At 41.7% G+C, this 14,251-nt stretch overlaps 1 protein-coding gene across 6 annotated transcripts in view; it reads right to left on the bottom strand.

Moving 5' to 3' along the window:
* Adamtsl1 (ADAMTS like 1) overlaps nt 1–14,251 on the bottom strand; it is a 904,412-nt gene that overhangs the window by 159,583 nt on the left and 730,578 nt on the right. For all 6 annotated transcript variants that reach the window (XM_060365805.1, XM_060365807.1, XM_060365806.1 and 3 more), the window contains one exon: nt 5,656–5,957. In XM_060365805.1, coding sequence (XP_060221788.1) covers nt 5,656–5,957 — 302 coding nt within the window. The remainder of the gene's footprint in view (nt 1–5,655; nt 5,958–14,251) is intronic.

The following is a 14,251-nucleotide window of genomic DNA, read 5'->3' as shown; positions in this document are numbered from 1 at the left end:
GTAGCACTTATGTGCATCAACTCACACATAAGATGCAAGCGAACACACACATTGACACACATCATACATACCGAAGAAGGAAGAGCAGGAGGAGGATGAGAAGAATGAGGATGATGATAATGATGATGATGATGAGGAGGAGGAGGAGAGAATACAAATGACTAGTAAATACTGGAAAATGTTAAATGCCTGTAGCCACAGGAAATGTAAGCTAGAACCGCTTTAAGAGTCTATCTTACTCCAATCAGAATATTTCTTATAAAAAAAACAAAAAACAAACAAACAAACAAACAAACAAAAAAACAACAAAGGGCAATGAATGTTGATGGGGAATGTGGAGAAAGAGGAACTTCTGGTGGGAATGAAAACTTGTACAGCCACTATGGTAAATAGTACTGAGTTTCCTCAATACACTGAAAGTAAAAACGTCATCTAGCTGTGCCATTTTTGGGTATATAACCAGAGGACTGTAATTAGGTATACCATAGAGATACTTGTATGTCCATGTTTATAGCTGCCCTGTTTATAACAGCCAGGAAATGGAACCAGGTTAAGTATTAATCAACAAACAGCTAAAGAAAATATGTTGCATATATACACAATGGAATTTTAGATAGCCATAAAAAATAAATTCATTGTATTTGTAAGAAAATGGATGCTACCAGAAATCATTATGATGAATGAAATAAGCCAGTCTCTGAAAAACAGATATGTGTTTTCTCACACATGTGGAGTCTGTGTGTGTGTGTATGTGTGCGTGCGCGTGTGTGTATCTACATATGTGTATCCACATGTGTTTAGGGTTGGTGTATAGGTTACAAAGCGAGGAAGGGGAAGAATAGATTTTCCGGGGGGTTGGAAGTAGGGTAATGGGTTACATATAAAAAGAAAGTAGAAATGGCGACTCTTTGGAGGAAGAAAGGGAACCAGCTGGAAGGTGCATGATGGGGAAGGGAAGAGGAGGAGGGAGACTAATTGAGAACAGAGTAAAATGGCCATGTGTGAAGACACCATGATGAAATCCAATACTTTGTATGCTACCCTGAAAATAGATAAGACACTTTCTACTAACTTGTTCATTTAATAGCACTGTAGAGATTCTAGAAAACACATTTGGGCTTCATTCAGGCTGCAGGAAGCCTTATGAAACAAGGTCTATCTCCAGGAACTCTGAGGCAGTACATGACCAGAGAACTTGAGCCATTTGCCTTACTTGATAGTGCCTGCTTTAGGTGAGTGAGAGCTGGAATTTGTTTCTACTCGGAGAACTCTTTGTTTACAGAACTTAAGCCTTTCCAGAATTGCAAGGAGTGGGGTACAAAAGACAAGGTTTCTGCAGGACATCAGGAATCTCCCCCCTTGGATTTCTAAAGTCCAAATATATACTTTAGCATTAAGCACAGCAGATCAAAAGCACCCATGGGATAGCCACAGACTGAGATCAAGAAGGTCTCCAGAGTTATTAAGTTTTAATCTAAGGTATTATAAAACAATGTGCCAGGCTCGGCAACACTGTGTATTAAGTCTGTTTTGCTGTGGGGTCAGTTGCCTGGGCATTCTTAGACAGAGGAACCCAAGTCATACTTCAACAGTACATGGGGCCAACCCTGTGATCAACATAGTTCACTTTTCTATGATGAATATGTCAATGACTAATGGGACAGGCCCTCTAAACACGGAGGGAAATGGGCTGAAATGGGAGGGATGGGATGCCTGGAGAAAAGAATCATGGGGTGAGGTGCTGAGGTGGGGAGTGTGGAAGGAATGGCCAGGACTCTTTGTGCTCCCTGCGTTCCTGGCAGGGAGAAAGGCAGAGACATAGCACAGTAGCTTTCTAAGTTCATGCTCCTTGGAGAAGAATAACAGAGTCCTGAATCCACATATACCATGTATGTTATATATGTGTGAGAGCATAGCGTATGTGTGTGACATGCAAACATGCAGACTCCAGACGAGGATGTTGGCTGTTCTGTTCTATTATTCTCTGCCCCATTTCCCTAAGACGGGGTCTCTCACTGAGGCTGCAGCTAGGCTGTCAATCAGCAAGCCTTAGCACTCCTGTCTCTTCAGCTCACAGTTCCAAGATTACAGGCATGCAGTTACCCAGCCACACCCAGCTTATATGTGGTAGTCGGATCTGAACTCAGATCCTCAGAGTGGCATAGCAAGCACCCTTACCCACTGAGCCATCTCCATGTGGCCCTGCAACCAATATTATGAAAGCAACGGAGAACCTGTGTTCAAGCGTAGTATATCCCGGCTCTGGGTTCTCCTCTTCTGACAGATGGAGAAGAGAGGAGAGAAAAGGAAAAGTAGCCACAGGTCCAAGATTTCACCCTAAATTCCGCTGAAGTTGGTTCCCTGTTTTTTCCTAAGCTAGACCTTAAAGTTGGTTTGTTATCTAAAGTCAACACCACGGTGCTGCTGGGATTCAGAACTGCTCTCCTGGACCACATCTATCAATTCACACGAGGAAATTACAGCACGACTAGTACGAGATGGTAGGGTGCCATTCACAGGTCTGAGGACTTTTATCTCCAAGCAAGTGGTCTCTTCCGTGTTTATATCTCCCAGAATCGCATGATTGTTGCATGATATTTGATGACAGCCTTTTGAACCTCAGCCACCAACTACAGATGGAAGGTGCTAACTGGTTCCTTCTGGTTACTACTTCTTCCAGGTGAAAGATTACCTTTGTTCTATCCAAATCATTGCTTCAGATTATAGAAACGGTAAAGTAGCCTGACTGGCTCTATAACGCCAACTGATTTAAAATCTGTTCGTTAATTCTGTGCATTTTAGGTAGGTTTCAGCAAGAATGATTAATCGTATAGGTAATCTTGTGATTTTTTATTTTTGTGGAAGATCAAAGTTGGTAATACAATATTTACCGTCACTGACAAACTGATTTGAAAATATACATGTTTCGTACATTGAAGTGATTTGTTAGTGCATATGGGCATCATATGGAAGATATAACCCAAGCATATTTTCACCACTTTGGAATTTTCAACTCTAACATTTTAGGTGTAAATATATTACCTTGGCACATTGTGCTCAGTTGTTGACAGTTAAAACCCAAGAGATTTTAGTAACTTTGTCCTCTCTTGGATATATATGAAGAACAATTTATGTCATACAAAACTTTTCAGTTCCTATAGGTAGAGATCAATTGTATATCAAACATTTGAATTTTATTTCTTAATGAGTTTCTGCTGAAAATTCTTAAAATTAATATTTTCAACATACGTATGCATATCCCCAAAATTCAATTTGAAACTCCTGGCTGGGTCAAGTAGAAGAGTTAACTCTTAAAGATAAAGGTATTTGGCTATTTATATATCCCATTACTGCATCTATTTTTCCACCTTCTTATAAAATTCCAGGCTTGACTTAGAGCTGAGAACCATAACAGAGAGACCATGGCATGCTTCTGAGGACATTTGTTTATATGATGTTTATATGATGTACCTTCAATTCAGGTGATCTTGGAATTTGGGGGTAACAGCACAACCATTTGAATTGTGAGTCATTCCTTATATTTAACAGAGCAACTGGGTATGGTAGTGTATGCGTGGGGTACCAGCACTCGGGAGGCTAGGCTTGCAGACTCCACAAGTTCAAGGCCAGCCTGTGCTACAAATCTCTGTTTTAAAACACAAAGCACAAAACAAAAGAAGCAGTAGTGACACCAGCTACATCCAGCTTTCCCCCTGGCCTCTTGGCTCCTATAGGAGCTCAGAGAGCAGTGAAGTTTATTTAACACATCATTCTCCTTAGGCACAAAAGAAAGAAAGGGCATCCTCAAAGTGAGGGAACCACCCTGGATGGATACAGCACATTAGCCGAGTTCCAGGAAGCTGTCTCTCAGGGTCATCTGGTATTTTAGAGTCTAAAATACCAGGGCTCTCCATGAAAACACTCCAACAATTCCAGTCCTTGAAATTGGAAGATGTGCAAACAGACAAGAACCTTGAGGTCAGAACTATTAAATGTTTAAAAAGAACTGCTGGAGAAAAGTACATTCTTTGCTAGAAGTATTCATTCCCTTTCAACTCCATGTGAATGGACAAAGTGGGCACATTTATTCTCACATTCTCGACCTGAACAAAAGATGCTTTTTAAAAGACTTTCCCAAATGTCATGGTTTAGAAAGCAGTTTTGGGAAACTATTTGACTATTCTCCCTGCCCTCTGCAATGGTTAAGTGAAATCTTTGCTGGGCTTGTGGATCCTCAACACTCCCTAAGACTTTGGTGTGTGTGTGGGAATCAGTCTGCATCTTGTCACCCGTCAAAACCTCTCTTGGGACTGATATGGACAATAGTCGCAATATCAGTCTCATGTATTTGTTCACTGTGGCAAGGCATATCATAATCTTGAAGAATGAATTGATTTTTCCAGCATGCTTTCCTTTCCCTAACATTTTAAATAAAGAATCACGGAAGAGGGCTGGGCAAAAGCTTCAGCACAGAGTGCTTGCTGTGGAAGCATGAGCATCTGATTGTAGATCACCGGCCCCCCACCCCCTAAAATGCTGAGCATGGCAGCGTGTGCCTGTGATCCCTGCACTGGGGGTGGGGTGGAGTGGGCAGACACAAATGGATCCTGTGGGCTTGCTGGGCAGCCAGTCTCGCTGAAGCTGCATGCCTCTGGTTCTGAGAGAGACTGCCTCAAACATAAGGTAGAGAAGTAATTCCGGAAGACACCTGACATCAACTCCTGGTTTCTCTCTATACGTGCCCACATGGGTTGGTGCAACCACGCAGGCACCTTCCCTGGCCCCCTCCAGAATCGCTGAATGGATTAATTAACTTGGTTTTAATGTTCCTTCCATACATACATCAAATCATGCACTACTCCATAGATACATGCAGTAATTGCTCATCATTAATACAATAAAGTAAGCGTTACTGAAGTTATTTTTAGAGAATCGTGGACATACCCATGGGGATGAGGTGAAGATACATGTAAACATTTGATATTAAATAACATTCATAATGGGAAAGCTTCAGGGATTCTGTATGAGCCTAATGAAGGTACATTATGATGAAAAGACTGAGTGCAGACAGAAAACAGAAGCCTTGGCCAGGGCCCAGTGCTCTCATTACTATCTGTGAGAGATGGAAAAAGTCCCCCTGTTTCTCTGCATCCTGGTTTCCCTCTTACAGAATGAGCAGGCTCTGCCTTTGGTCACTGCTCTCCTGTTTCTCTAGCTCCTGTTAGGTACAGTGAGTGTTCATTGTCTTTAAACACCCTCCTTTAGTTGGAAGACAAAACAAGAGGAATACATTTCAGGGACTCTGCTGCATTCTTGAGAACTGTAGAATGTGCTGTGGTGGGGTTTCCTTTCACCCCAAATGCACTGAAGAAAGACACAGACAAATAAGACCGAACAACGTCGAGAACAAAACATTGGAAGGACAGCTGCAAGCCAAGGCATCAGTTGGGCTGGACGCTCACAGCTGACGTTGAGAGCCACTCGGGAGGAAAGAAATCCATCAGGGTTTCATTTGGGATGTTTTACGTTTAGAATAGCTGCCTCTCCTTTCTCCACTTATCAATCTTGGACTAATACAGTCACCTGCTACAGTTGCATGCAGGGACAGAAGAAGCCAGGAACATGGTAGGCTCTGATCTGGGCTCCCCTCCTTACCTCCTCCACAGGACTCAGAGCACCTGGTGAAGCCCTCATATTCCCAATCATACAGCTCGTCCAGGTCCGGCAGGCCACCCAAGAGTCCGTCTCCATTGTCTGGGTTAAATTCAGGAATTTCCCCGTTGCATGGTCCGGCATAACAGGTACGCTGCGAGGCTGGCTTGGGCCCTTCACATTCATCCATAGGCAGGTCAGCCACGGACTGAGAGAAAGACAGGAGCACCTGGCATCTTACTGTTCGCACCTGGGTTCCCACACCACAGGTGACAGTACAGGCCGACCAAGCTTCTGGAATGAACCTGCAGTTGGTAAGCAAACAAGAGGACAGGATGAGAAGCCCCAGGCAGGAGGCTACGGGTGCTGTGAGGGGCTGCATCGCACCTGCCTCCGGGGCCCAGAGCTGTGTACCAGCATGTGCGTCGGATCCTCCACCCAGTTCTGGGCTGGCAGCTTTCCTTTAGTTCATGAGCTCACTGGCCACTGATTCTGGAGTGCGTGTTTCGGGAGTGTCATGTGAACTCCCAGCTGCAAGCCATTCCAGCCACAGACCACCTGCTCGCTCCTACTCTGCACCCCTAGAGGCAGCAGGCCACTGGTGGGTCTCCTCACGCTAAGTCCCAGCACTTGTGTCTCTCGGAGGATGCTGGCTCTTCTTACACCAGACTAATACCGACACTAAAAACGATAGCAAAACAAGCCTTTGGAGATGCTGCAGAAGAGTTTTCTCTTGGTTTGAAACTCCTATCTGTAACTTTTCCTAGCTCATGTTCAGTATGCTTCCCAGGATTTATTTTTGTGCATAAAGACGGATTTTTTTTTTAAGGTTTCCAAGAATGGTACTGCCTTTCCCCTCACACATTCTTTGAATCAGTCTGAACTGCATGTCTTTTTATATCACATAGAAAGCCACACTCAAATTGAAAGCCACAGGCATGTTACAGTAAACAAGAGGTTCTGCAGCCACACACGTTTGTTCCATATCCTCCTCCACCTCCAATCCTGGAGAGGAGCTACACTAGTAAGAACTCGGTCACCCCCCCACACCCCGACTTTCTCTAGAATGTATGAAAATATCCAAATTCCCCAAAAGCTTTTGCTCCTCGTTAATCAGCCACGACCATAACTTCAGTGGCCTTGAGAATTCCCAGGGGAAAAAGCCCAGAGGGAGCCATTAACATTTTCTTAAAAGTTAGTATAGCAATTTGGAAAAAGAACTTTGGGATGATTACCATCCCACCATGATCCTTATGCTTTCTCACAAAGAGGCATGCTGAAGAGACAGGCAACTTGGCTTCGTCACTGTGACTTTGGCAGAAAATGAAGAACTGGTAAGAAACTTAGGGCATTAAATCTCGGGTGAAAATGGGTCAGAGCTGGTTTAGGGACACTGACATTCTAACAGCAAACCAAGCCTTTGTTCACACAACAAAGATGCTTCCTGAGTCCGAGGTTGGCCTTCTGAGGGACAGAAGGGATCAGTCTGCCCAGGAGGACTGTCCTTGCCCAAAGCACACATACTGTTTAGGGGTGTCATAAAAGACCCTTCCCAAAAGAGCCTCACTCTAGTTATCTTGGAAGAGGCACTTACTTGCAAGACTGAAAAGGTTATTAGACCATGCATGGAATGGCCATTCAGGATGATCGCCAAGAAAATTTCACCCCAATATTATATCACATCCCTAGTCTTTGGCTTCTTTATCTTCTGTCATGGAGACATAGAGGCAAATAGCATTTCCAAAAAATTTCAAAGCCTTTTCTCCTTTAAATAATGACACTTGCACGGACTCTTTTGAAATACAAAACTGAAATCCATTATTGAAATCACTTTAATTTTCTTATTGCACATTCACATACGCCTGCCTGGCTCCTGGAATAAGAATCATGATAAACGCACAGCCCTGGCCTTTACAGCGCTAATGTGGGCATAGAAGGAAGTGCGCTAAGGTCATCTTGTATATAAGAGAGCAACTGATGAACGATGCAGTGAGGACTCGTCTCGTGATACCTATAACAGACTTCTGTGATTAGCACACTGGAAGAGAACCAGCAAGCTTTTCCTGAAAAGAGCTAAGTTAGAAAACAGTTTCGATTTTGTGTGGGCTCTGTTGCAGACACTCAAGTCTGCCATTGTTGGAAGAAATGAGTAAGTAGATGAATGGGGCTGTGTTCCAGCAAAAGTTTAGTTGTAGAAACTGGGTAAGGGAAGAAGAGGGTGTAGGATGCTTATAAAAGGACCTGGATCTGGCCTGTGCCCAGAACAGAATATCTGCTAAAAAGACCAAATATTCTGAGATTCATAGACAGTTCCCAAAGTTATTTTAGGTCTAGGTAGTGCTCTCTCTCTCCATATATATGCAAATATATATGTATATATTATACAAATAAACATATATATATATTTATATGTATATGGTAGCCAGAGTTTTTGTTTTTTTTAATTTTTAAATTTATTTTTATTAGTTTATTCACTTTGTATCCCAACTGTAGACCCCTCCCCCATCCCCTCCGAATCCCACCCTCCCTCCCTCTTCTTCTCCTATGCCCCTCCCCCAGTCCAGTGAGGGGAGGTCCTCCTCCCCTTCTATCTGACCCTAGCCTATCAGGCCTCATCAGGCCGTTTTTGTGTTTTATTTTCCAAAGTAAGTCTTAGAATGACACAAACCGTGTCCTCAGCTCTCCCTGCCTATAAGATGAATGCTTTTGCACTTAGTCTCTTCCCAGAATTTGGCTAACAATTTCCCCAAGTACACAGAGCCCTCATTAAGCCAAGGTTTAAAAGTAGTCTATGGTCTATGGCTAGAGCCACTGCAAGAGTCTATGGTCAGAAGAACCTGTGTTTAGGAGTCAGGAGTAGACTGGATTGTTAGTTCATGCGTTCAGGTGTTGTTGTGGAGATGTGTGAAGATGGGACTGTCTTTGGGTTCCATGGGCAATTAGGGCCACGTGCAGCTCTGTTAAAGAGTGAGGGGATTGTCTATGTGGTTTCCCAGTGTTTGTAAAATGTCATGGCAGCAGAGGTGTAAATAGGTGACCTTTTGGTTACGAGCACAAGCTGAACTACTGAACCTGTGAGCATAAAGGCTGAGCTATCACTGGGTCCGTAAATAGACAAGGTGATTCTGTTACCAGATGGCGAGGTCTGCCTTCTCAATGAGTTGTAAACTCGGTGTTGTAAACTCGTGCGTAAATCTCAGAGGTCTGATAAAGTCATGTTTTACCTGTAGATGGTTATTAAGTCTAAAGTGGGAGATCTTCCATTCTGCCAATCATGCTGATATCTCTCTATTTATATTGTATTTTAATTTTTTGGCTTTGATAATAATTATTTTTACAATAAAAAGTTGTTCCTTAAAAAACAAAACAAACAAACAAACAAACAAACAAAAAACAGATACAGAAGCCCAGGGGACCTACAGCAGCAAAAGTTGATTTTTCTAAAGTAGTGTTTCTAAATAAAAAAGAATATGTAAATTCACACACACATATATACGTAAGACTATATGGATGGTATGTTAACAGAAAAAAAAACCCACCCCTGCCTCATAAAAAAAGGCAAGTAAACTGTTTTATCCCAAATGACAGTCTTATCAAATGCAAAACAGCTTCACTGGCATAGATCCCAACCTGCTATCCTTGAGACCCCATCAGTTTCAGTCCAATTAAAAACAATTTGATTTTGAAGTGGTGCTGTCTCTTGGCAGTCATTTTAAGTTCTCTGTTGCACGCACTATGTGGTATAATACATTCTCCTCTCACTGAAGCCAGGAGATTATATTTCAAAGAAAACCATCTGATTCTACAAATGGCTGCATGAATGAATGCTTTTCTTCTGAAGCTTTTCTCCACGTCCCTACATTGTCTAACTCTGCATTTGCTATCTTGAGTCTTGTGGCCACAAGCGGGAGGAAGCCAGGTCACAGAGAGGGCAGCAAGTAGAGAGGTTCAAATGTAATGTTTTAAAGTCTCATCCTGAATATCCCTTGCTGAGTTAGGATCTTTATAGTACGTCACTATATTAACAGTCCCATGTTCTTACTGAGGTTTAACTTGGGCATTTCAAAAGTTCTTTGTGTTACTATAGCACTGCTGGATGGATGATGAAAAATGGCTGCTCCAACGAAGTCTTCAAGAGATGGGTGTGAACTTCAGAGGTGGTGATGTGATCGCCACATTTAGTTTTTTCATTCCTAAGATCTCTCTCTTTCTCACACTACACACACACGCATACACACCACTTGGCAAATGAATGAAGTGGGCTTTTGGTCTGGCCTTTTATTGAAAACTTAACTGCTCATTTCACTAACACAGAGCTTCTGATTTAGACTTATGACCAGAGTCCCTTTTATGACACAGAAAGCAGTGACAATCACCCTCACATGTTAAGATCTTAATAAGTTTAGTTTATTACCAACTATTATGAAGTAGGGGCATGCCCTGAAGTAATAAAAACAACCATTTGTTAATAAATGGCTAAACAAAAATAATACCCTCGTGATTGATTAGCCGTCTACATCAGCACTGAGCTTGGAGTTTTATGAGTATGTTCTATGACTGACATATTTAACTTTCCCCTTCCCTCCACTGCTTTGCTTTCTCCCTCCCTCCCCCTCCCTATCTTTTCCATTTCCCCTCCCAGCCCCTCCTTCCTTCCCTCCCTTTTCCAGCTCTCTCCTATACATAAACCTGTTTCAAAAGGTGCTGTTAAGAGTTGCAGGAGATGGCTTGGAGGTAAAAGTCCTTGCTGAGCAAGCTTGGTTCAGCCTGAAAACATGAGTTTGATTCCCAGTATCCATGGTGTAAGGAGGGGACCAACTGTCAAAGTTGACCTCTGACCTACACATGCATGTTCATGCACACGCATACACATACACGCACCCATGTATACACACACAGTAATAAGGATTAAAAATGCATCCAGATTAGTCAATGTAAGAATAACTTTTTAGGTGTGCTATTTTTGAAAAAGATGAATTTTTATGTGTATGCTTGCATATATATTTGTGCCTGGTACGTGTTAAAACATCAGATTCCTGGAACTGACTAAATGTTGTTTTTAGCCACTGTGTGGGAACCGAATCAGGGATGCTCTCTCCAGCCCGGCAGGAATACTATTTTCCTGCTGATTTCAATCTCAAGCACTGGTTTCAAGATTCATATTGGAAGTTTCAGGGAATCACACTATAAGCATCGAATGTTGGTAGTTTTTAGTTTTAGTTCATTTTTCAGCTATGAGTCTATAAGGGTTACAGCTTCCTCATTTTTCTGGTACATATTTATGTATGGAATTTGTGGCATGGCAAGCATAGCAAGAAGAGAGGTAGGAAAAAAAGGGGAGCACTTGGAGAGGGAGAATAAAGAAATGCTCTAAAACGTACCACAGAGGAAAAGGAAAACCCTGTTAAACACATCGTCTTTAAAGGCCTTTTATTGACTCTGAGTTATTTTACCTCTCTATCGGTTGCATAAAACTGATAATCCAAGTGATTTTCCTCAAGAAACGCAGATCAATTACCTTATGGAATGCAATGTTTCACTGTTTTATGCAGACACTGATTTTGCATCTACTTGCAAATTCCTTCTATTTCATTTTCCATGGTTTTAATTAGCCATGGTCAACTATTGGTCCAAAAATATTAGGTAAAGAGCTAGAGAAAGAATTCACAGTTTTAAACTACTTTTAAAAAGTATACTATTTGATTCAGATCACTTGTTATTAATACCTTAATTTACATAATTTTATATTATCTATTTTAAATAAATTACTATTGCCATACTTGTTTTAGTACCAATGGTAGTATCAGTGTGCATATAATCAACAGTGATTTTATCATTCAGTGAGCTTCATATTTTTCACTTTTTTAATGCTTCAACTTCATTTTCTTTTGTATTTCTTGTAAAGAATAATTAAGTTTTATAAAATAGCTCATACTTTTGTTGGCTTGGAAAAAAGTATACTATTATAGTCACTTTATTTTGTTATTGTTAATCTCATTGTGCATAACCTATAAATCAAACTTTATCATAGGTAGACACAAATAGCAAAATACCGTATCTATAGAATTCAATATTGTTTATGGTTATGGTCATGCACAGGGGTCCTGGAGTGTATCCCCGTGGATAAGAAGGAATAAATCAAATGCAAATTTTGACAAATATTCACTTTATGTTTGCACCGAAATTATGAAGTTTCTTTGGAAAACTTTATCAGCTTTTAAAAAGAACATTTGTTTTTTAATTTTTTATGTGAATAAGTCTTTGTTTCGATGTATGTATGCACACCATGTGTATTTCTGGTGTCTGTGGAGGCCAGAGGAGGGTGTCAGATTCCATGGAACCGATACTACAGGTTTTTTGGGAACTGCCACACACGTGCGCAGGTGGTTACCAATTTGGGTCCTTTTCATGATCAGTTAGTATTTTTACCTTCTCAGCCATTCAGCAGTCCCAAAACATCATTATCTCCTATTAGTAACCATAGATGTATCTATGAAACATTATGTTGGAGAAATAAAATATAAAAAAGTCAGCCCTGAATTAGCCAGAAGAATGTTACTGGGGGCAAACGTTCCCGGGGGGGCAGACTTGACTGCTGATGATGTGCTTTTCTGATGTCTAACCCGAGCTTCCTTTTTCCTATTCTATTTATGTTTGAAAAATTGGTTCCTTTGCTTCCGGGTAACCCTTGAAATAAGAGAGAAGTTAGAGAGTAAAAGCTTTTGGACCAGATACAGCTACTTAAATATATGCTGGGCATTTGTGAATCTGAAGAAAAATGTCAGCGAATAAGAAAAAGACTGCAGCTGGTAAAAGGGAAACTACGGGAGGAACAGCCTTCCCTCTGTTTCTGGTCTTCTCTAGCTTCCACCTCTACACAACATCAGAAAGGCTTACATAAGGCTCCTTCATGTCTCCAAGTGAAAGATAATTTTTTTCCCCCAAAAGCTTTCTAAAACAAGCAGGTTAAAAGAAATAACTACAAAGGGAAGAGAACTTTTCCATTGAATCATCTTAGGGCTTCTCAAATTATTAGTATAATCTGCAGTTTTACAGGAACCTTAAAGATGATCACCAAGGAATATTTTTGGCATCTTTGTCAAACATAGGGTGGTGATAGGTGCTTGCCTGCTGGGGAGAACTTCAGTGGGAGGGGAGGGGGTGAGAAGGGAAGGATTAAAACTTATCATATGTTTGTGCAAGACTATCAAAGGATAAAAAAATTACCAAGTTTAAACAGGATTACTGAAAAGAACTAAAGTGTGTGGACGGTAACGACCCAAGACACTGTTCTCTATTTCCTCAGAACCTATGTCATCCCGAATAAAGGAGACTCTCACTTAAAGGGCAAGTTCTGTAGCTGAGGGCACCAGGTCTGAGGCGGAACCAGGCAGTGGCCCTCCAGCTGTGTCACCTCAGCCTCCGGAGCTGCATGCTAGCGATGCAGCCCATACTGAGGTTTCCAGGGAAAATGTTTCCCAGCTCACTTCTCAACACAGTCTCTGGCAGCACCAGCTTTCGTGGATTCTCCACATCCTTTAAGGGTCATTCCTCCCTGTGATTGAGCGTCACGAACACTGTGGTGTGTCTCAGTAGCAAGACTAAGCACAGAGTGATGGATCCTAGAATTTAAATGAATGAAAATTTGGTAGAGCCACCAATATAACCTATCTGGAGAGACAAGGGAAGAGAACCAGTGGCTACTCTTGTCTTATGCTGTTAACCCCTACTAATCTGAAGGAAGGACCTGGTTCCTGTACACACGATGCAATGTGGGAGAGCTATCCTTTAGAGGCCCGTGACGGAATTCATGTGGGGATCTCTGAGAGTCAGCGGGCCTCTGTAAGAATCTTTCCATGGCTTTCTTGTAGAAAATGCTTAGTGCCTGAAGTAAAAGAGAACTGAGTATATTAAAGAGACATCGCCTTTCAGAGGACTTTTCACCGGGAGGAAATCTCCTGGGTGGAGCCGCTGAACTGTGAGCTGAGATAAACCTTCTCCCCAATCCCCACAAGGTTGCTTTTGTCAAGGCATTGTCACAGTAACAGCTTCCTTCTTGAGGCACTTTCTTGAGTTAAGTGACACCAAGCTTAGTCACCTTCCCTAGGTCCTTTGTCCCCAAACCCTAAGGATTGCTCTACCTCAGAGCTCAGGTTTGCAGCTTCCAATGGATTCATTAACTATTCCTAATTTCAATTACCATTGACAGTAAATTTCTAAGTATTTCATCTTAGAACTTTTTTTTAAAAGAATAAGTATTAATTTAATCAATTCAAATAAATAATTAAAATAATATTAATCTTATTTAAAGAAACAAACAAACCTAGGGCTGGTGAGATGGCTCAGCAGTAAAGGTGCTTGCTGTCAGGACTAAAGACTTGAGTGTGTGTGTGTGTGTGTGTGTGTGTGTGTGTGTGTGTAGGGGTTTATGCATAAGATTGGAAGTTGAATACATTGCTGAGGGAGGGTATCAAGAATTCCATTTTGGGGGTCTGGGAAGATGGAGCACTGGGTAAGAGTATTTGCTCTTCAAGAATGAGGACCTGAGTTCGAATCCCCAGCACACAAGTGAAAAGGTGGGCATGGTTCCATGTTTGCA

This window comes from Meriones unguiculatus, chromosome 12 (assembly GCF_030254825.1).
Source record: "Meriones unguiculatus strain TT.TT164.6M chromosome 12, Bangor_MerUng_6.1, whole genome shotgun sequence".
NCBI classification, from domain to species: domain Eukaryota; kingdom Metazoa; phylum Chordata; class Mammalia; order Rodentia; family Muridae; genus Meriones; species Meriones unguiculatus.
This window is presented reverse-complemented; position numbering and strand designations above follow the sequence as displayed.